Here is a 23992-nt window from a genome sequence, read left to right as displayed (position 1 = left end):
TGTCAGCAAATTCTGGTGAAAGATGCATAGAAAACATTGCTGAAGATTCAAAGAAACAACACAATGGGAATATTTGAAACTAAAGACGTTTGTAATAAGCTTCAGAGGATTGTATTTTGCCAAATCAGTTTCAATTATGGAGTTCCATGAAAAACTGCTTTTATGAACCATTAAAGAAATCTGTTTTCCAGAGAAGACCTATTTTCAGTAATAAATTGTTCTTTAAAACACAGGATATTTTATGGAAACTGAAAGCATTACTTCTGACTGAATAACTACTTTGATTAGAATTTACAAAGGATTTAGGGATGAGTGATACATTTCAAATTTCTGTGCTCAGTCATTCAAGGGAAAGTTATTGAAATAATGAAGTTGAAACAAGTGGACAGAGTGCCGCAGGGTGTGATTGTTAATTTTATAAAAATAAAACCTTTTAATTATTATGTTGTGACAAAAGTTTGTGATGAAAAAGAATAAAAATGACATTATTTTGTATCATCAGTAAGTTATTGGTTATCTTGTGGCCTTGTTCTTTAAAAAGCTCTAAAACTCAAAGATGTTTCTTGCTTTGCTTTTACCAAAAAAAGAAAAAAGAAAAAAGAAAAGTCTGTGTGGTTAGTGGCTATCTTGATACCTAATAGATAGTTTTAAAAAACAATGATTGTCTTTTAGCTATGAAGGTAAAGAGTTGTTTTTAATATCTAGTGGGATAGATATTCTTTCTTTTTTGAAAGAAATTTGTGCATGGAGAGAACGTTTTGAGAAAGATTTTAAGTTTTATATGGTTAGGATATTGCTAGCTATCCCAAATCGTATGGACAGTATCTGGCACATGATCACATAATATATACTTGGATTAATTTAATCTTGAAATTAAGATTTAATTGTTAATCTTTCAATAGATTAATCTTTAAATAAAGATTAAAATTAATCTTTAAATTTATTTTGAGAGAGAGCACATATGTATACTCTCAAATAAATATTAAAAGAATAAAAATAAAAAAATAAATGTTTATAGCCCGTCTATTTGGAGGATTTGATCCTTTATAAAATATTTTGCTGAATAGTATATATTGAAAGTTGTGTTTTTCCTTTGTTTTAGGCTGCTGGTCTTGGGCGTATGAAACCAAACACACTTGTCCTTGGATTTAAGAAAGATTGGTTGCAAGCAGATATGAGAGATGTGGATATGTACATAAACATATTTCAGTAAGTATCCTTTTAATCCAGGAACTTGGTTCAGAAAATGAAAACTTGCACTGGTTTTCAAAGCCTGCAGTGGTTTGTGAAGCCTGTTTTCTTAATACGCTCTCTTCTCGTAGAAGCCTAAGAATGAAAAGAATCACATGCGGTTATCTGGGTTGTCACTTGACGAGCTATTCACAAAATGTTTTGATTGATGTTTCTGTCTCTCTTAATACATTGGAACATTCACACACGTGTACAAATGAGCACACGACATATATACTCTAGCTTCTCATTCAAGTTAGAAAGAGTTGGGGTATCCTTACAGCTGTTGCTCAGCAGATTTCCCGAATGTCAGACCTCTCACCTTGCATTCTGTCATTATAGTATCTGGTGCTGAGGAGGGCATTTCATCATTGATATCACCCTTCAGATGGTTAGGTTTATTCTCTCACACTGATTTACATGTTATTACTTTATTTATGCATTAGGTGATTTGCATTTTTTTTAATAAAATTTTTTTAATGTTCATTTTTGAGAGAGAGTGAAACAGTGGGGGAGGGGCAGGGAGAAAGGGAGACACCTACTCTGAAGGAGGCTCAGCACAGAGCCCAATGCAGGGCTCGAACTCTCCAACTGTGAGATCATGACCTGAGCTGAAGTTGGACGCTTAACGGACTGAGCCAGCCAGGCACCCCAGTCATTTACATTTTTTAAATGTACTTACATGCTTTGATTTTCAACCTGTTTGTGAACTGTAGATTTTGAGTCTATAATTCACTTCTTGGTGTAATTTAAATGAATGATATTTATCAGACAGCTTGTGTTGGTTTAACATTACTTCATCTTCCCTTGTATGGATTGTCTGGTGCATTCTTTTTATTTTTTTGTTACTTTGTCTTTCCGACTCAAGCTGGTTTATGTTATAGTTGATTTTTATGGATGTATCTGTTTAATCCACCACAAATGCTTGTTGGAACTAAGTGAGTTATTTAATAAAAAGAATAAAACTTGTTATTTTTGGCAATTTTCTTATTAATTTTGAAATACTTCCTTTTCCTAGTATTCTGGGTTTGCTTAACAGGTCCCTTTATCTCATTTGTACTGTTTTATAGAGGATAAGGATTCCCTTTCACACTACCATTGTGTTTTGTTTTTTTTTAATTTTCTTTAAATGTTACTTCTTTTTGAGAAAGAGAAAGAGAGAGTACAAGTGGAGGAGGGTCAGAAAGGGAGAAACAGAATCCAAAGCAGGCTCCAGGCTTCAAGATGTTAGTACAGAGCCTGACATGGGGCTTGAACTCAAGAGACGTGAGATTGTGACCTGAGCCAAAGTCGGATGCTTAACCGACTGAGCCATCCAGGCGCCGCTACCATTATATTTTTAAGTTTTTTTATTTTAATTCCAATGGTAACATTTAGTGTTACATTAGTTTCAGGTGTATAATATTGTGATTCAACAATTCTCTGCAATACTCAGTGCCCATCATGATAAGTGTACTCTTAATCCCCATCACCTATTTTTTTCCATCCCTCCACCAACTCCCCTCTGTTCTCCATACTTAGGAGTCCATCACACCACCATTCTTTTTTTTGTTTTTTGTTTTTTGGGTTTTGTTTTTTTTTTTAAGTAATCTCTACACCCAACATGGGGCTCGAACTCACAACCATAAGATCAAGAGTCCCAAGCTGAGGCAACCAGGTGCCCCACACCACAATCCTTGGTTGGAGAATAATTTCTTCTTATTATAGATGCTGATGAAACAGAACTGTTCATTCTTTCATATCTTGTTTTTCTTTACATACAATTGTACTTTTTAAAAAAAAAATGTGTTTGGCAAAGTAGCTCTATGACCAGGTTCAAATCTTATTTCTCTGAATTTTGATCTGATTATCCTTAACTAAGTAGAGTTATTTCCCTTACTGGAACTCCTGTTGGAGCCATAAGTACTTACCTGGATCACATATGATAATTTTGTGTCCATAGCTACCTTGAAATCTATTTGAGGGAGTAACCAGATGTTATACTTTTTAAAAAATCTCTTCATATTGATTAGGCAAGTACAGAATGAATAAGTTTTCCCAAGTAATTATTAAATGCTTTTAGTAAAATTAAAGCTTTTCTGATTTTTGACCTACTATGGTTGCTCTTTAGCTTTGGGGTTTCATCCTACATTTCTAATTCTGTCCTATCCACTTTGCATACGTGAGGACTAGGAAAGGAAGGACAGTGTGAACTTTTAAATCATGTGGGCCATCTGACATGGACTGTGCTCTTTTCTGAAGATGCAAGAGCAGTGAGATGGAATAATTATCCCAAAATGTAGAAAAAGTGACATTTTTACAAATAATTCTTCCACTGTTAGTTGTAGTTGCTCGTATGGAAACACTGAAAAGAAAAGAGTCTTTCTGACTTTGACCTTGTAGGAACTTGAAGTGCATGTTTGCTCTGAGAGTCAAGTATTACTCTAAGTATTATACAGCAGGCAGCAATTAAAATAGAGGCAAAATGATGCTTTCTGGTTTCCAGAGCCATAGAAATTGATGTCAGTTTCAAAGCAGTGATACTGCTTATGCTTTTATCTTGTGACACTTAAGTTTTGGTTCTGATTATAAATACTTTGAGCACTTGAGGTTTACTTAATTTACTATGCCTAGTAACAGCATGGAGAGGCTAAAACTCCAAATCAAATTATAGCTTAGAGAAATTTATTTGTTTATAGCAAAAATATTTGGCTACTTTATTCCACGGTAAACTTGGGAAGCTATATTCACTGGCTTTTCTTTAAGGACCTTGATTTTAAGTCATTTGTGATTTATTAACTATTTTTTCAAATACTTGTAGTTACTCTTCTCTAGCGTTAGGTCTTTCAGGATACAGCTGAGGAAGGTTACTGTGTCCATTAATTTTCCGATGAATCTCTTCAGACCTTAGCTAATTCATTATAGGAATGATTTAAAACAAAAACAAAAAACATCAATAAACCAATAAAACATCTCTTACAATGATAGGTATTCTTCTTTGTGTCTGGGAACAAAATTTTGATTTTTTTTTTTTTTTTTTTTTTTTTTAGCATTTTAGCCCTTTCTTTTGGTTATATAGAACTAGGTTGTATGTAATTTTTTGAGTATAATGAATATTGGTTGCTTCATAATTAAAAATAATAATGAAAGATAAAACTCAAGCCTGTTACACTCTGGGGAATGACCCAAAGTTTAGGAATTTGTAATTCTTTCAGTAGATTTGAGAAAAACTTGAATCCACATGATTCATGGTCTCAACATAAAGTTTCCAGAATTGAAGTCTGGTTTTAGAGTTGTCTTTGAGGTTTTAATAGATTTTGCATGTGTTATAGGATGATCCCATTTGTGTTTAAAAAACTCGAAACGACATATGAATGCGTGTCTACAAATGCACATAAAATCTTTGTATTACCTTTTTAAACATTTTTGTAAAAATGTGAGAATTACTTAAAAATACTCTGGTTTCTTTCAGAAGTCATTCCTTTATATTCTATTCTCTTTCTCAGTGGAATCACTTTGCTTTGTCTTCTTGTATTTCTCTTAGCTTTAAGGGTGTAAGCCTAAATTAAGTATGGTGGGAATATTGAATGTTATTTTTCCGTAATTTTAGTTTGTTTCAGATAGGATAATAGTACAGGCATGCTTTAAATGTCTGGTGTAGGTAGAGTGTCAAGACTATAAAGATGTACGCTTAACTCGTTTTTAAGAGTTAAGTGAAGAAAGGAAACAGAAGAAAGGAAAGAAAGGAATGGTATAGAATTTGAAGCAGACATTATATGGGTCTCACTGTATTTTTAAAAGCATATGTTAGAAATAAGACATTTAAAGCTGAAGGTGTTTTAGAAATCATCTCTTACTGCCTTCATTTTATAGAGGAGGACACTAACATTTTTGTGATTTTGATTCTCCCCCCACCCCCATTATAGTGATGCCTTTGACATACAATATGGAGTAGTGGTTATCCGCCTAAAAGAGGGTCTGGATATATCTCATCTTCAAGCACAAGGTAAGTCTTGCTCGAATAAATGTTTTACTTTAAAAATATAAATGACTCTGTTAGTTCTATGTCATTCTCACAAATTCTTCAATAACTTTAACATTTACTATCTGTTTTGTGTCATGTACTTACTGTATGGCATTTGGAAGTGAGATCTTTTCAGCTCCACCATCTTTTCAGAGTTGGCACCAACCTGGATGATGGCTGGTGATTATTAATGGAGAGACTAAAATTCAGTGTAAATCATAAGTTTAAGAGAAATAAGCATGACTTATGGTTTTAGATTGGCCAAATTTATAAAAATACATGATAAATACTATAGAGAAAAAAATGTTAATGACTGCTAAATCATCATTTTCATGTTTATGAAGGTCATGCTTTTTTTACACACAGGTATATTAATAATGAAAACTGAACTTGGTAATGTCATTTTCTCTGTCTTCAGAAAAGACCCTATAAGTCATTTTTCATAACTTTTTCGTTTTGAAATGACTATAGATCCATAATAAGTAACAAAAGAAATAACAGAGAGGTCCTCTGTACCCTTCATCCATTGCTCCCAGTGGTAACATATTGAATATCTATCATTATACGTCATAACCAGGAAACTGGCATTGTGACCATTTACCCACCTTATTCAGATTTCACCAGTTCTACTTAACACTTGTGTGTGTGTGCTCATGAACATGTGTATAGTTCTGTGCCGTGTATCACATGCGGTTGATTCATATAACCAGCACCATAATCAAGATACAAAACTGTTCGATCGCCGCAAAAATCTCTCGTGCTACTCCTTTATGCCCCCACCATGCCCTTCATCTCTCCCCCATCATTAACCCCTGATACCCACTAATCTCCTCTCCAACTATGTAATTTTTAAAGCATTCAAAAAAAATGTTTTTAGATGAAACTTTAAACCTAACTAAGGTATACTGATTACTTTTGCCACCTTAATAAAAACTGGGAAATTCTATACCCTTTGATGATTTCCTGGTAGTTTAACAAGTATTATAAGTTTAAGAAATTGCATACCTAATATTTTACCCTTATCAATTAATTAACTAAATCATCAAAAATAGCTAAGCCTAAATAGCTGAGAGGCACATCATGAACTTTTGTCACCTGTTTATATATTTAAACAGTTGTAATCCTCCCCCTCCTCCCACCATTTTAAGGGTATTGTGCAGTTTTGAAAGGAACGCTTTGAGGTCTTTATCCATGGAACACAAAAGTATGGCTTGCTGAAAATGCATTTTCTTACTCCGGAGTAGGCCTTACAAAATACTGTTTCAGTTCTCTCATGAGCTGCCAGCAATTGAGGTTTAGGGTACCTGTTAACTGCACAATTAGTTGTGTTCCCTGTCACTCTCAAAAGTATGACAATTTGACTAATCAATTACATATATAGTTGTGTAATCCACTGTGATTTGAATCTGACTAGAACTTTAAGAAAACATTTTCATGTGTTTCAATTAGGAAAATTGTTTCGAAGGTCTTGTTATTCGTCATCAGGATTTGGACACAGGAATTTGGTTCAGCACAGGATCAAGAGCACAGGCTTTGGAGTCAGATCTCCTTTGAAAATCCCAGCTTTTTCTCTTAGTACATAGCTCTGTAGCCTGGGCAAATTTGCTGACTTCCCAGCTTCAGTTTCCTCATATCTTAAAACAGAATTATTGGGGTGCTTGGGCTGGCTCAGTCAGAAGAGCCTGAGACTCTTGATCTTGGGGTTATGAGTTCTAGCCCCACGTTGGGTGTAGAGATACTTAAATAAAACATTAAAATTTAAAAAAAACCGGGATTATTTCATAGGGTTGTTGTAAAGAAATGTCTGCGAAGTTCTTAGCATAGTCGTTTCTCTTGTTATTTCTCATCATACACACAAATCAGTGATGAGGATTATCTGTCACCGATCAGTTTCTTATGACATTTGTCTTCGTGTCGCATGTTTTCATGGTGGAAGTTAACTGTTTACTAACTACTTCTCAAAAGATACAAAATGGAGAAAGTGCTTTAAAAATGAAAAACTGGTACTCTACCCTGAGTTGATGTCCTGGTTTTGTCTCTGTAGTCAAGGGTGTAATTTTTCAGTATTGTTTGTCATCTTACACATATGTGAACATTTGTCACATTTTACATTTTTTACATGTGTAAATGACTTTGAGAGTAGAATTTATTCACATTCTATACACTATTCTTTTGTCTGCCACACTTTTATGCTCTTTGAATCTCACTCATTACTAATTCCTCAGCACCTAATTCACATGTCTGATACTTAGCCATGGCTCAAGATATTTGAGTGAATAGTTCTTTCAGATTATCACATTTGTTTACCTAAGAAATCATGTACTGTAAACTTACTATTTCTTCCTAAACTGTGCTGTGAACTGTTATTTAATTAATATACCATGGTGCTTTAATTAATGGCTAAAATAAGATTTGGATAATAATTTGATTACTTTCACGTCCATAGAAGAATTATTGTCTTCACAAGAGAAATCTCCCGGTGTCAAGGATGTGGTACTAAGTATGGAGTACAGTAAAAAATCGGATTTAGATACCTCCAAGCCATCCGATGAGAAAAGTGTTACACACAAAGGTAATTTTTATTCAGACAAGAAATGTTATTAATGGTAATGTTTAATTTGGGGAGAAATGGTTTTTATTATATAACATGTCTTATTAAGTAACCCATTCTCTCATTTGTACTGTTCATTTCTAGTAGATGAGGTAAAATGGATGGCTACAACATGATTAGCTATTTTTAAAATACTAAAGTCGATCGTAGAACAGAAGCCATGCCAATTAATTATACACTACACTAATACCTGCTTGTATATTTTTATATATGCTTTAAGTGAAGCAATTTAATTTAAAGCCTAGGTTAAATCTGGACTTGGAAAGTAACATGGTAATTTTAGAGTAATGTGATAGAGCATAAGATAACCCTGGAAGAAATTAAGTTGACCACAAATCTACATAATTTTTTTGTAAATCAAGATACTGAAATACCAGGGATTTTGTTTATGTTCTGACATATTTAGAATACTTTTTACATCTACTGCACCTGGAGTTGTTGAGGTAAAACCATGTAATAAAAAATCACATGCAGTTGTATTCCTCACTTAGTCTCTGAAGGAACATGCTATTGGTGTTTGGTTACTGAACTGTTTGGCCATAATTGCACACCTACTACCCCTGGTGGCCCATGTGGTTCAGGCCACGCAAAGGTCTCCAAATCTCCTGAGACGCTGAGATAATTTCATCCATAAATCTGTGTCATGTTTACAAGACGGAAAGAGGGATGACTTCCAAATCTTACTCTCCCGCCCTCACTCTCCTACCTCTGTTCAGTCAGTATCTCCATCTGTCCTGGTCCCAGCTGGCACGCAACAAGAAAAATCTGCACTGTAAATCATCAAACCATATCATGCTTTTTTGATTCCTATCAAAGAATTACTATTCTTTTTCTGAAATTGATCACTTTGGACAAATCCTGTCGCTGTGAAATCAATCTTCCCCAGATTACATAGAAGCACTGCTGTTACTTAATATTTCTTTGCTCCTTATTTACATTGGCTGCTCAGAGTAGTGGTAGTTGAGGCTTTAGTTGAGACCTCTTTTCCCTTTAAGTTCTTTGCTGGCTTGATTATAATTTGTTTCCTGTTTCATCTCAAAACTCTATGAAAGATTCTAAAACTGCTTTTAATGTTCCTGCATTTACTTTTAGTTTATGGTATACATGCTCTCATTTTCTCTTTTTATTTTTGTTATCATTTTCTTTTTCTTAAAACCGATCCTTTCTTTACAGAATCTGTTAGGAATTGATAGGTAAAACTATGATGGGAAAGGAAGAAGTAATAGTCATCAAGCATCTACTCTGTGCCTTTCACATTGCAGTAGGTGTTTTCTACACAGTAGCTCATTACTGTGTGCCACAGTCTTGGGAAGTCATTATTTTTAGAGTAGGAACCTGGGGTGAGTACATACCTGCTCACCTTTTTATTTTGAAAATGTCAATAGCTTTATTACCTTCAGATACCTTTAAATATCTTAGTGTAAATTATTTTTTAAGTGTCAGGATTTCCTTAACATTTTTTGAGCTCTCTGAAATAAATACACAATGTCCGCATTTATATTTATAATTGTTATTTTTACTATCATCAAAGACAGTATCAAATATCTACTTTATAAGAACAATAATACATAATCCTATAAAATTAATATAATAATTGAAATGTTCCCTAAGAGGCATAAGAAATTAGCATTCAAAAATAGCATTAATTTTATTTTGTGTTTATTTTCTATGTAGCCAGTTATTTTCAAAATTAACATAGAAACTATAGAAAAGTTTATATAATTTAAAGGTGTTCAGAATTAGAAACATTCTTGTGTAGTCACCATATAATTACAGGTGTTCGGTATGTCTTTCTTGGTTACTGTGGCACACAGCATGCAAGGGGACAGAGAGAGCGCCCTTTGAATACTTACTTTGTGCTAGGCACTGAGCTAAGGGCTTTAATGCTTGCAGCATAATGATCTGAAGAGGTATGTATTGTTCACCCTTTTACTAACAAGGAAAGTGAGGAGTTAACTAACCACTTCAAGCTGACGCAGCCAGGAAAAGCGTTAGAGGGAATCCTGGAACCCTGGGAGCCACTTGACTCCAGAGCAGTGTACTCTTCCCTGTCCGGGTCCGGAGTTTTACATGCCTCAGACACCTCACATAAAGCTTATCTGAAGAAAAACCTGAGATTAGCAAAACTGTTAACCCCAAGAAAATACTTAAAGATACCTAAATACAGATGGACCAGTACATGCATACAAACATATATACATGTATATATATGCTTACGTTTTATATATCAATTGATGTATATATGTATAAATAGTATTTTATATAAACCAAAAGACTCTGTCTCTGATCAAATTCCTTCCTGTTTCAAGTGGGGATTAGTTTTTACAAGGACCGGATATCCATTAAACGTTTCTAAAAGTAACTTTTCAGTCATTTGCCCAGTGATGCAGTGGCAGTGTTTAAAATTCATGTGTTATCTGCAGTGTCAGTTTTTAACGTCCTATTTCAATTCTATAAGCCATAGTTGAAATTCTTTTCAACTGATTTCAAGTATGAACATTTACAAGTTTAAAAATCGTGTTCCAGTTTTTGTCAGTTTTACAGGAATACAATGTAGGGGTGAGCGTTCATCAGTAGCCCTGTTGGAGGGGTCTAAAATATGTTTGCTTTTAAAACTCCTCAACACTCAGTGTAGAAGATAAGTATTTTCAGTCTTAATTTTTCACAGACTGTCTCATCATACTATGCTCTGTTTATAAATGTGCTCTATTTACATTTTCATTATTAATATAAAGACAATTAACTTATATTTTGTGTTTTTTAAACATAATCTAGATGAGGAAGAGGATGGCAAGACTCCAACTCAACCACTGTTGAAAAAAGGCAGGCATTTTTCATCATTTTGTTTTAATCCCCTTTTTCATACTGTTAACTCTTTAATTCCAACTTTGCTATTTTCTTTTTTTACCTTAGTTTTTATTTCCATGGCAAGGTGATGCTACACTTATTTATTGAATGCAGATTAGAAACATTATCTTTAGTCCAACTAAAAAGTATAAGTCATCCCAGGGAAAGGGAGTATATCAAAGGCAAATTATTTTAAATCATCATAGCATTTCTGAAATACTCAAACCTTGACTGTCAATACCAGTTTCTTATTTTAAACTGCATGGTTTAGGTGCTAAACAGAGACACTGAAATGGGTCTCTTTGCCAGTGTCACTTGCATTCTTTACCATCAGGTGTACCAAGCCAAGCCCTTAATTTTGATACTAATATATTTTTCATTTCAAAAATTACAATATTTCTCACAGCCCTGCTGCGTTTGGGAGATACACAGTCATGTCCCCGGGCATGACTTTTATGAGAAGGAGATAGAGGTGAGAGTTACGGAGCAGTGTGGTTTGGCAGCCATATTATGTCATCATGCACAATCATTCGTCATGTTTGCGTGTATCATGGCAGCATGAGAAGTGAATGACAGACATCCTGCAGAAACGATCAGATTTCCTCCTGTGGATTCCTGCTTTTAAAAATTTGCTGTAGGAGTCTCATAATAGTCATTTGCTTGCTCATAGAGTCAGTGCTGAGTTTTTTGGTTTTTTTTTTTTTTTTAAGTTTTTAATTCCTGGGAACGTGGGAACTTCCTTGGTATATTGCTCTTTAGATCTGCAGCACGTGGTGCCCTCCAAGGAGTTCTACCATCTTTCTGTGCCTCAGAGAAAGATGTGTGGTTATATGGCTTTAGCTTTTTGCATCACAAACCAAGGGGTCAAGTTAGGTAAAGATGAGGGTGTTTGCTTAGACTCAGAGGTTTCACTGTGATAATTGTTAGATTGTATTCATTCGTCTTCCACTTCCCTCTGTCTTTTATATTAATGATGGCATTTTATGTAAAATAATTTTTTGATCTTATATTAATGATGACATTTTATGTAAAATAATTTTTTGATCTTTAAATTACTGAGGAAAAAGATTATAAAAGTGATACGTTCATGGAATAGGCATAAGCCTCATTTGTCCAGTTAGCGTAAAACAACTTCTCAAAAATTAAAATCTAGCAGTCAATTATAATATTCTTGATTGGTATTGGTATTCATGCTTCTCTTTCATTAAGAATGCTTCAAAATATTAGAAATTAGGCAAGATAATTTGGATGAGTTAAGCTGTTGTAAAGATGTATTTATCTGTGAACGTCTTTCGAAAGTACATTTAAATTATAAACCACTGAAAGCTTATGATGGATGCCATATACAACTGTCTGCATTATAAACATTTAAATATACAAGAGTTAGGGAATTATAGGAATTCAGCAAAAGAGACTTGAGTATTTATCTCCCTTACATGTTCTTTTTCTGCTTCATCCTTTAGAATCCAAAGGCCCTGCTGTGCCCTTAAATGTAGCTGACCAAAAGCTTCTTGAAGCTAGTACACAGTTTCAGAAAAAACAAGGAAAGAACACTATTGATGTCTGGTGGCTTTTTGATGATGGAGGTAAGGTTGTTACCATGCTTTTTAGCAGTTTTACATGTAGTGAAGTTGTGGGACTATGGGAATAGTACTAAGAAATGACGTGTCCTCTTCATCCCTAGACCCCTTTCCAGTTTTGTCAACATTCCCCAAAGCACCAGGATTAGTTTCAGAATCAGGTGTTGCACTTAACTGTTACCTCTTCAGTGTCCTTCACTTTGCAAGTTGCCTACTTCTTGAGCTCATGACCTTAAGATTTTTTGGTTTTTGTTGTTTTTTTTTTTTAATCGACCAGTCTGAGAATGTCACTAGATTTGAAGTACCATTTAATCTTTTGTCATAATTAGTATACATTATGTAGGTTTATGGTAGAAATATTACAGAAGTGACACTATGCTCTTCTGTCTATATCTCAAGTGGGACATGATGTTTGTTTTGGCTCATGACTGGTGAAGTTAGCTTTGACCATTGAGTAAGGTGGTTTTCACTAGATTTTTAGAATGAAAAGTTACTGTTTCCCCTTTTTAATTACACATATTAGTGGATGGGGATTTGCTTTTGGATTAGGTAAATATACCATCATTACTACAACTTTTACCACCATCTTCAGCATCCTTTGATACTTTAGCCTGCTCTTATCATTGGTGTGGTGTGTTTGTGGTTGCCAAATGATGATTTTCGAATCCTGTTATTTCTTCCTCTTAGTTGGCTTCTTACTGTAAGGAAGAGCTTTCTCTTTTTTTCTATCTTTGTGAACTCATAGACTGTATTCAGTGTGAGATGATTTGTCATTCTCATTATTTGTTTTGATGTTCAGATCGTTTCCATATTTGGCCAGCAAGATCCTCTGTAGTCTGACTTGTGTGTCCATTTGTCATTTCCCAATCATAAGATGTTCCAGACTTACTTTTGTACTTTGCCTGTACCAGCCATTGAGTCACCTTTTACCCGAGGAACGCTGACTGCTCTTAGTGGAGAATGCTATATAGAAACAAAGATACGCTCATTGCCACTGCAGTGTCACTGCTCCCAGGCCCTCTCAGTAGACGGGTCTCAGAAACTTACCATAGATATGTTAGTACATGTAAGTATAGATTGAACACCCATTCCAGTTTAAACACTGCAGGGTTTTATCCAGCTTCTTCCTTCTTGGAGTTCTCATTTGAGAGAGAAACCTGGCTCCCACTAGGTTCAGTGAAGACTCTCAGTTCCTCAGTCCTCCTGTATGTGACTAACCTCCCGGTTCCATTGGGCTTCCCTCCTTGTTCAGGCCTACCTCATGGCTTTCTGTCTGAATTATTAAGGAAGAACAGATAGAAAAATATTGTTTAATGCAGAGTTGTAGCAGACATTCTTTTAGAGATTAAATTGAATTAAAAGGTCTTAATTGAGAAATTAGCATTTCGTGAATGATTTTTTATATTTTTATGATTTAGGTTTGACCTTATTGATACCTTACCTTCTGACTACCAAGAAAAAGTGGAAAGACTGTAAGATCAGAGTGTTCATTGGTGGGAAAATAAACCGAATAGACCATGACCGGAGAGCGTAAGTGTATTTAAATGGAAGAGCATTAATCTAGCCATACTTCACTATTACAGTATATTTGATAATATAAAAAAGACACAGTCCAGAAAATGTCAGTCAGGCCGTCCTATACTGAAGCTGAAAATCTTGTTAAACAACTAAAACCTCATTCTCTTTAATTTAATCTTTATGTTTAAGTTGTAGATAGTTCATTTTACTGATTCCTAATATTTTTTCATATATTGACATTTTAGAAAGTCTTTGTTAAAAATTTGCAGCATTTAAATGTTAGGCATGTAAAAAAAATCAGTGGATGTGCCTCCAAATCACATATTCCTGTGTGAGATACATTCTGTAGACTTGAAGACAACAGAAATGAAGGATGCCGCGGTCATCCCTTGTCTTACTCCCGCTGTACTGTCCCCATTCTATTTCTGGTTGGAGTGATTTGCTACATACCCCACACCTCGTCCCTGACCTTTTCAGCACACACTATACACTCTTCTCTTGAGTTCACGTTTGAAAAGTAGAGCTCTGATGACAAGATGCCTCTGCCCAAATACTTGGAATTTCCTCTCTGTTACATTCCATAGAAAGCCTGTGCTAAAATATGACAAAGCCCAAACCCTCTGTCCTGTTCTCCACACTGTGTCTTACCCCTCACTGTGGTGCGCACTGGTGCACCTGCCCTGAACACACATGCTGTCCCAGGCTTATACCCCTCTCTGCTCTCATCTCTACTGTAAACAGCTCCTCTCATGAAACACTCCAGACTTTCAAGTCCAGCATTGCCGTCACTTTCTTCGTGACACTTGCCCTAATGTGTTTTATTTTTATACCATTGTCTCCCCATTAGTTGTTACCCTTCCTTCCTCAGTAACGGTATATTTGGTATCACTCGCTGCATTCTAGGTACTGTATTAATTTATTTTTGTATCTTAGATTTGAGTTTCGTGGGCCCAGTGACACATAGCAGGCACTTAATAGATCTACACTGGAATTCAACTAAATGTTGAGTCATCTCACATAGTGAATTATGCAAGAAATACTAGAAATAATTCAAAAGTTAAACCTGGAGCAAGTCTGTTTTCTAATGTCTTAATTTAGAAAACTCTGTTTTCTTAAAAATAGAATCCCCTTGTGCTGACAGCTTTTCCTTTGTGTTTTTTTCCACTTTTTTGTTGGTGGCACCAAGGTTTCCTTGCCATCTATGCCTCTGAAAAGGTATATCTTTACTGAAAAGTCAGAGGCTTGTTGGAGCTTCTTTTTCATGTCTGTCCCAGTCCCCCTCCCCCTCAAAAATGCTGTGAACTTGATCTGCCATTAGTTACAGCTTTTGATGGCCCCCAAAAGTCCTGTTTGGGTCTTGAGATAGGCATTCTTCATGGATGGAAGAAGAATCGAAAAATAATTAAACTTAACAACTGTTTACTAGTTTTTGTGGAAATCCGTATAGTCACCAATATAATCTGTCTAAAAGTTTTAACTGAAGTATAGTTGACATATATTATTGTTGGTTTCAGGCGGGCAACATAGTGATTCCATATCTCTTTATGTCGTGCTCACCCCAGGATTGCTACCATCTGTCCCTGTACAGCGCTATGAAAATACCATTGACTATATTCCCCAGGCTGTACCTTTCATCTTCGTGACTTGTTCATTCTGTAACTGAAAGCCTGTATCTCTGACTCCTTGTGACAAAAATTAAATTTAAAAACTAGTTGCCTTCCAAATTTCATTATTACTGTCTTTCCATTCATGATTAGATCCTAAGGAGCGATTCAGAGAAAGTGAAAGAATATAACCAGAGTCTCTACTCAGGGAATTTTGAGTTCTACTCAGTTGAATGTACGGTGTGAACTAACACAGATGAACTTTATTCAGCACCTGATACAGTTTTCCTATAAATGATGCTTTTCAGATACAGTGATTCAGCCTGAAATGGAATAAAAATACATAGATGCAGCTTTTATGTATCTCAATGCTTTTCATTTTTGTTTTAGGATGGCTACTTTGCTTAGTAAGTTCCGGATAGACTTCTCTGATATCATGGTCTTAGGAGATATTAATACTAAACCAAAGAAAGAAAAGTAAGTTGTTGGATAAATTACTCTGTATAGATAACTGATTCTTTTATGGATGACCTACTCACATATTCCAGTAACAGATCATTCAACTTAAACTAATTACCTGGAGGTTTTACCTGCTGTTAGCATGTGAAGTCAACTTTTTTAAAACTGGTACTGACAGTTGGCATGCCTGTAGCTGTTACTAAAGTAAGTGTAAGGGCTTTCAGTTTTGAGAGAATTCAGTTAGTGCTTTACAAGTAATTTCTGAAAATCCTAATGCCACAGAAATTCCACATGGTTCTTTGAATTTCCACTGTTCATGCCTATATTCATTACCACCACTCACTCAATTCCTACTCCACATTATATATTACTTTTCACTGTTTTGCCTTATTAGTAAAATAGGAGAATCAAAAATTAGCCTATAATAGTTGCAATCAGAATTCTCAAGGGTCAAGGGAAAGTATACTCATGGAATAATCTACCTGAAAATGGTACGTAGAGATTGTTATAATAATATGTATATTTATGTTACCAGGCATAATTTTAATTATTCTCAAGTAAATTGTTGAATAAATGATGAAGCTGGTTTAAAGAATTTATCTTAAATAGAAAATAATAAGGTATACTTTGTAAGCTTATAATCAGGGAAGGATTTGTTTCCTTTTATAAAACAATATATGCCAGGAACTTTGTATGAAACTTGATACTGAAAAACATTTTTCACATTCATAGGGGATTAGAGTGTTTATGTTCTTTTACTGTCTCTTATCCTATTAAATTACCTTTGTATCTAGAGATTAATTGTGCATCTTCTTAAATGTTAAGTATCTGTGTGTTCCTACCTTCAGAATATTCTAGTACCTTTTCTCCTACTACTGCTCCTTTCATTCAGTGGTACTTGAACTAGGAAAGGTTTTGAATATTTTGAGTAAAGGAACAACACAATTTGACGTATTGCTCAAAAGGATCATCTTAGCTAAGGTGATGGAAATGTATGTAGGTTGACAGGGGAGTGGGCATAGGAGCAGGGAGTAGATACAGAGAGATCGTTGTTAGCAGTTCAAATTACAATTCTCTTATTGTGAATATGGTTCTAAATCTCTAATCAATTTGAGAAACTAGAGATGGCTGTTTTCTGAATAAGTTGCCAAAGAGATGGTTATAATTAGGGTGTGGAAGTGAGCAGGAGAGATGGAAAACACTGACTTCTCAAATTCTGATTTAGCATTTACGATCTTAGTGTTAAGTAATTCAGATTGTGATTGTCAGTTTTTTTTAAGTATTGTAGCATTTGATGAAATGATTGAGCCGTATAGACTTCATGAAGATGACAAAGAACAAGATATTGCAGATAAAATGAAAGAAGATGAGCCATGGCGAATAACAGATAATGAGCTTGAACTTTATAAGACCAAGGTATTATTTCTCTTCTGCTTTCTTTTCATTAATCTTCCATTGATTTTTTTTTAAAAATACGTTAAGATAGAAGTATCAAGAACTATAATTTGTTATGGGAGGAACTGGTCTTGTAAATTCAGTCTCCTCTAAGTTGGATCTGTATGTGAACAGTGTGTGTAAATCATTAGGTCTTTTTTAAACTAGGGAACAGATACTTTTATTACACCAAAATTATTTTGGTTTCTTTTTGCTTACTTCTATATAGTTCTCTGAACCACACTAGATTCCACTTTTCCAATGGTCTAGGAATGACTTTGTCTTATTTCCTTTCAGACCTACCGGCAGATAAGGTTAAATGAATTATTAAAGGAACATTCAAGTACAGCTAATATCATTGTCATGTAAGTAATGTCTATACTAAGATTTTCTTCGGTATTCATTTTATGATAATGCGATTAGGATTAATTGCCATAACAAGTACATACGTATATATTTCCCAGTAATGATAATAGTGGTTATAAGTAGGAAAAACAAACTTTTGTTAATACACTTCAAGCATACGGAAAAATCACTTAAGGTAGGAGGAAAGAAAAGCAAAAATCTTAAGCTTATATGAATCTAAGTAATTCTTTACCACAATAGTTTATTATGGAATTTTTCCTTTCTTCTTTTTCCCACCTTTTAAAAACTCCTTGGCTTTGAGGACACTCCATCATATGTGGGGTACGAGGACCTCAAGTTAAACTTTGGACCCTGAGGTGGTGGAGGGCACCTGGCTGGCTGAGTCTGTAGAGCGTGCCTTTCTTGATCTGGGGTTGTGAATTTGAGTGTGACATTGAGGGGTGGATTGTACTGACTTAAAATAATTTTTTTCTTTTTTTTTTGAGAAAGAGAAGGCACAAGTAAGCAAGGGGCAGAGAGAGAAGCCCAGCTCACCTGAAACGGCACTCAAGCTCATCTGATGCCAGACTTAACTCACGAACTGTGAGATCATGACCTGAGCCGAAGTCAGATGTTTAATGAATGACTGAGCCACCCAAGCACCCCTCCAAATCAGTTTTTTACTATTAAACTTGCCTTAGATTTTTAAAAAATCTTAAAAAAAAAATTGTAGACTCCAGGCAGCATCCTCATAGAAATAACACCATAAAGTTACCTTGGGGGTTTAATGTAAAAAGTGGTTCCTGTCTGAATCTGCTCCCCCAGTTTTCCACACACAAACTTTACATACAGACACTCTGTCCTTGCATTGAATATAGATGTTAATGCTCTCTAGCTTTTTTTTTTTTTCCTCACTAAATCAGATTCGGTAGGTATTACTTGAACCTGAATTTTCTGTCATGGAGCCTGGGTCCTTCAATAGGTTAAACAAAAAAAAAAAACTCAGTCCTCCAAAAACATCCCAAATGATAAAATAAAATAATACTAGAGAAATGTTGTTTTGATTAACAAAAAAACAATACACCAGAAGATTTCAAGTTTTGCTGCTAATGATCAGATACTGTAATGGAATATGCTAAAACAGAAGTCTAGAGAGAAACAGTTGATAGGGCAACTGGTGACTGCTACCACTATCTACAAATAGGAATGAAAGACCAGACATTTGAGTGGCTCAGTCCATTGAGTGTCTGACTTCAGCTCAGGTCATGATCTCATGGTTCGTGGGTTCGGGCCCTGTGTTGGGCTCACTGCTGTCAGTCAGGATCCTGCTTCAACTCCTCTGTCCCCTTCTCTCACTGTCCCTCCCCTACTCGCACTTTCTCTCTCAAAAATAAACACTAAGAAAATTAATGAAAGCCCAGAGAAATAAGAGAAGTTGAAAATTAATACATAGAATTAATTATGTTTCAGTTTTGTTTATCCATGTGTAGTTTCTGCTTTCAAAATTCAGATAGAAACAGCCCTTTCTCCTAAAAGAATTCTGTCCTTAATGAAGAAGGGAAAATGTGAGGTTTAGCGTTAGATATAAAATGTGCTACAGTTGATAGAAATACTTATTTCTATTCTTAGGGATAAATTTTAAAAATCTTTTGTTCAGACATGTGAAAGGGAGAATAGTGATCTATGAGTATAGTCATTGTTACGCTATGTTCAGAATTTGCCACGCTCAAAAACAATGTGTAACTAACCAAAGTAATTTTTAGTTAATATTAGTAGGGACTCCATATATAATTTTTATTACATTTTCTATTTTCAACTTAAATGCATTGCCTAATTTCCTTTCTCTTTTTGATACCAGGAGTCTCCCAGTTGCTAGGAAAGGTGCTGTGTCAAGTGCTCTCTATATGGCCTGGTTAGAAGCTCTATCAAAGGACCTACCGCCAATTCTCCTAGTCCGTGGGAATCATCAGAGTGTCCTTACCTTCTATTCTTAAGTGTTCCGACACAGTGGACAGCCCTCCAGATGGTACTTTAGTGCCCAGTGGAGTAACTGAAATCTTCAATGACACATTAACATCACAATGGCAAACTGTGACTTTTCTTTCACTATTTCATTAATTTGAAAGCACACAGGGAAGTTGCTCCATTGATCCGTGTATGGAGACTTCAGTTTTAGTCAAGTCTGTATTTCAATCTGAATGAATGATGATGATTCCTTGTTGCTGGACTGAAGCTCATGAGAGTAAAGTTTTCCTTTGCTACTTGAATAGCAATAAAAGTGTGTTATTTTTTGATTGATGAGAGGAGTACAAAAAGCCTTTAGCCTTGAGGTGCCTTCTGAAATTAACCAAATTTCATCCATATATCCTCTTTTATAAATTTATAGAATGTCAAATTTTGCCGTCAGCTATTATTTTTATTTCTAGTCTCTTCCACCGTGAAATGAAATGGACACTGCTTTTCTTCTTCCATTGACCAATTAGTGTTGAGTACTGTATGTTTTCTATTACTTTTGTAAAGGTATCTGTTAGATACTAAAGATGAGAATTAGGGCAAATTAATGAAAAATGCAAAAAAAAAAAAAATGATAACCCAAAAGTGACCCCAAAGGTTAGGTTTCTGTGGGTTTATATAAAATGTAGATCTAGGAAAAAAAAGACCCAATAAACCTTTCTTTGTTTTGTTTTTTTTTAATCTCTAATTGGCTATTTGTATTTTTATTTGAAATCTTAGGGACAGTTGAAGATTTATCCAGTACTTCTATATACCATGCTGAAAAATCTCCTGTTGTCATTCTTCAGACCAAAGTCCTCAAAATCATTTGTATCTATTAGAAGGGAGATCTGTCCTAATTTATAGTTTTCCTCAAATCTTGAGGGACTTTTAAGAAATGCTAAAAGATTTTTCTCGAGGAAAATTAGATAAAATAATGTCATCAAATAGACTATTTCAGTAAACAGTATGTGGAATCCCACTGTACCATCGTTTATAAATCATTAAAATATTTAATGTTTCATCAAATGGTTAAATGGACCACTGGTTTCTTAATGAAATGTTTTTAGGCTTAATTCGTTCAATTGTCAAGTATACTTAGTCTTAATTAATATACTCAGGTTTGAACAGATTATTCTGAACATTTAAATTTAATCCATTCTTAATACTTTAAAACTTTTGTGTTAAGAAAAACTGCCAGTTTGTGCTTTTGGAATGTCTGTTTTGACATCATAGTCTACTAGTACAATTTTGACAGTGCATACGCACTGTTACTAAAAGCTTTATATACAATTATCAATGTGAAGTTTTTCATTTTTTATTCAAGGAAGGATTTCCTAAAAACATTTCAAGGGATAGATGTCTGCATATATGTATGTGTGTATGCATACGTATATGCATACACAGATGCATATGTGTATATAATGACGTTTATGTTGCTGGTGTTTTTGCATTTTAAAGTGATCCAAGATTCATTAGATTAAAATTTTTTTGTTTTGGTAAACATAAGTTCAAAATGAGATTGAAAGGTAACAGGTTTCCTGGAGAACAAAGGTGATCATTGGAAGGGCATGTAACTTCACACAGTTACTGTTCAGTTAGAAAATGGAGAACACGTCCGCTACAGTACTGTTCAGTGAGTTCATTGGCATAAGTCTCCGTGGTGAAGAATGTATGCAGGTTTTCATGAATCTTGATAGAAATCCATAAAATTACTACTGTTGTCAATAGTGCAGTCTTTTTGCTGCGTGAGCATAAACTAAATGAATAGACAAGTGGAGATCTGATGATAATTTTGAATTCAGAATGTTAAAATGAAGTAATTGTTTTTCCAAATTTTTTTCCCTACATTATAACTCACAGCATTGTTCCATTTTATTGCAGGTTTTGTAGTGTTTTGGGGGAAAGACAGTAGAAATGTCATATTATTCAGTAAACAATATCGTGTTTGAACTTTTTAAATGGATAATAGGGCATGAATTGAGTGCTGCTATCTTGAAATGTGCACAGGTACACTTACTTTTTTTTTTTTTTTTTCTGGAATTTTTCCCATTCAGGAAACCATCATTGTGATCTGTACTGCAGGAACCAAATGTCATGCGTCATACATATGTGTATAAAGTACATAAAATATATCTAAATATGCATAATGGGGGGAGGGTAATATTGTCTGTGAAATAATGTAAGAAGCTTTTCACTTAAAAAAAAATGCATTACTTTCACTTAACACTAGACACCAGGTCAAAATTTTCAAGGTTGTTGTAGTACTCTAATAAATTTCAACAATTCTTAGAGATGCTAGCTAGTGTTGAAGCTATTCTACTCTGTTTTATTTATGCTGAATTTGATTATTTTAATGCCATTTTTTTTTAATTCTAATCATTGGTGATAACTTGGAAATAAATATGCAATGGCATTGGACAGTTCATTATTTCTATAGGTAAATACCGGGTTTAGAGAGAATGGTGGTGTTAAGCTGATTATTAAGGGTTAATTAAATCAAATATTTATTTGTTACATTATTTCATTTGTACTTTAGGTTTCCTTTTACGTTCTTTTTATATGCTTTCTGACGTTACATATTTTTAAAGACTATGGAAATAATTTAAAGATTTGAGCTCTGGTGGATGTTGATCTACTAAGTTTGAAAATGTAATATTTTGATAATACTGTACTATAACTGTCACACACCTGCTTTTCTAACGTTTTAATGTGGAATATTGCAGTTGCTGCTTGTACAGAGGTTACTGCAATAAAGGAAGTGGATTCATTAAAACTACTTAATGTCTACTCTTCTATTTTATCTGTTTTGGAAATCTTTGTCAACTTTGTGATATACCCTCATTTATAGGACTGTTATTTCACAATATCAGAGTTTTTTGGTGGCTTTTACTGTAATATTCATGCCTTGGAAAAGTTGTTTGAAATTGTTTGCTATCCCTGGGCCTTTGTCCCTAAGCCTCATAGTCCCTGTCTTTTCTTCGGAAGACTTTTGGCTAAGCTGATTAGCGATTCTACAAAATATTTTCGCTTTCTTTTATTTGAACATTATAGTAAGCATGTCATATATGCAGGGCGGTTAAGTTATCTCTGTTTTACTCTTGAGAAAGCAACTTGGCGCAATGTAGGGAGTTTCCTGAGGTCATGTGGCAAATAAGTGAAGAATGTTGGCCGAGAGCCCAGATCTTTCATCTCCTGGGGTATCTCTATTACGCGTTCACTGCTGCCTGATCCATAACTAAGAGGTCTGGGATAGACTGGCTATTTCCAAACTGCTCGTCCATATCTGCCAGCAAATGTGTGTTCAGGTAATGCAATTAAAGTTAGAAATACAGAGTGGCTACAGGCTGGCTAATACATCTGAAGCCAAATAGAGGTGTCCACTGCATGATCTTTACTTCTTGCTTATTGTCCAGTAGTCTGCTATTCAGGGTCCTTATTTCTTTGGGGACTTAAAAGGGGGTTCAGAGGCAACTATGAACTATGAATGTGGCATTTCCCAGTATCATAGTATCCAAAGGTTTTCCAAGTTGGGATGCCATTCATCTTTGAGCCAGCAGGTATTTTTTGTTCATTCACTGGGAAGAAAATACAAATGCATGTGATACATTTCTGTCTTTATGGACCGATAGGATGGGTGTAGGTACAGAACCAATAGGTGATAGTTTAATGTTGAACTCTTGGAGGAAAGATGGCACAAGTCCTGGGACATGCTCATCAGGAAGTACTGTTTAGCTAGTTGAGAGAGTAGATACACATAATGTGTTGGTGGGTTAACCAACTGGACATACTTTGTTTGTAGACTCCTAAAATACCTAAAGATCTAAGTCTTGTTGCTCTCTATGGAATCCAGAAGCAGGGGTCAGGTCAGAGACCTCTTCAGATAGGCTATTAAATGGCAGTGTTAAGAACTTCAGCCCAGTTTTTCCTCTTGAATCTTCCAATGAATTTTGTGTTATGGCTAGAAAGCACTGTTTTAGGGGAAACGTGAAGGCCTCTGAATTTGTCACCTCCTGTTGTGCGGCCTTAGTGTTCACTATGCTCACAGATGAGGAACTCATTCCCCAAAACGGTAGTGTCTTGTCCACACATATCCTCTGTTGCACTCTTCTCGGATACGGAAACAAATTACCAAGATGTTCTGACCACAGCTGCAAAGGAAAATAAATTGTACGTTTTTGATCCACACAATAAGATCAGTGATCTGTGGATACTGAATACAAACATAGAGACCTGACTCAATACTTGCCAGAATTTGATTAGATAACTGCTGAAGCTTTTGGGGCAGGGGGGAGAGAAACATGCAGATTTTGTCCAGGCTAAAGAAGGGAAAGCACCTGACAGGGTCATTTTATGTCTTCTATCTCTA

At 34.9% G+C, this 23992-nt stretch overlaps 1 protein-coding gene across 2 annotated transcripts in view; it reads left to right on the top strand.

Annotated features, from left to right (window-relative positions):
• SLC12A2 (solute carrier family 12 member 2) overlaps positions 1-22402 on the top strand; it is a 110246-nt gene extending 87844 nt beyond the window's left edge. Inside the window, exons 18-27 of one of the 2 annotated variants that reach the window (XM_078451368.2) lie at positions 1103-1209; positions 5136-5215; positions 7680-7805; positions 10620-10667; positions 12155-12277; positions 13690-13801; positions 15784-15870; positions 17133-17268; positions 17584-17651; positions 19490-22402. In XM_078451368.2, the coding sequence (XP_078307494.1) occupies positions 1103-1209; positions 5136-5215; positions 7680-7805; positions 10620-10667; positions 12155-12277; positions 13690-13801; positions 15784-15870; positions 17133-17268; positions 17584-17651; positions 19490-19625 (1023 nt within the window). In that variant the 3' untranslated portion in view covers positions 19626-22402. The remainder of the gene's footprint in view (positions 1-1102; positions 1210-5135; positions 5216-7679; positions 7806-10619; positions 10668-12154; positions 12278-13689; positions 13802-15783; positions 15871-17132; positions 17269-17583; positions 17652-19489) is intronic. The other variant, XM_078451372.2, reaches the window with a different exon arrangement.
• Positions 22403-23992: the final 1590 nt, after the last annotated feature.

This window comes from Panthera onca, chromosome A1 (assembly GCF_046562875.1).
Source record: "Panthera onca isolate mPanOnc1 chromosome A1, mPanOnc1 haplotype 2, whole genome shotgun sequence".
Lineage (NCBI taxonomy): Eukaryota > Metazoa > Chordata > Mammalia > Carnivora > Felidae > Panthera > Panthera onca.
This window is presented reverse-complemented; position numbering and strand designations above follow the sequence as displayed.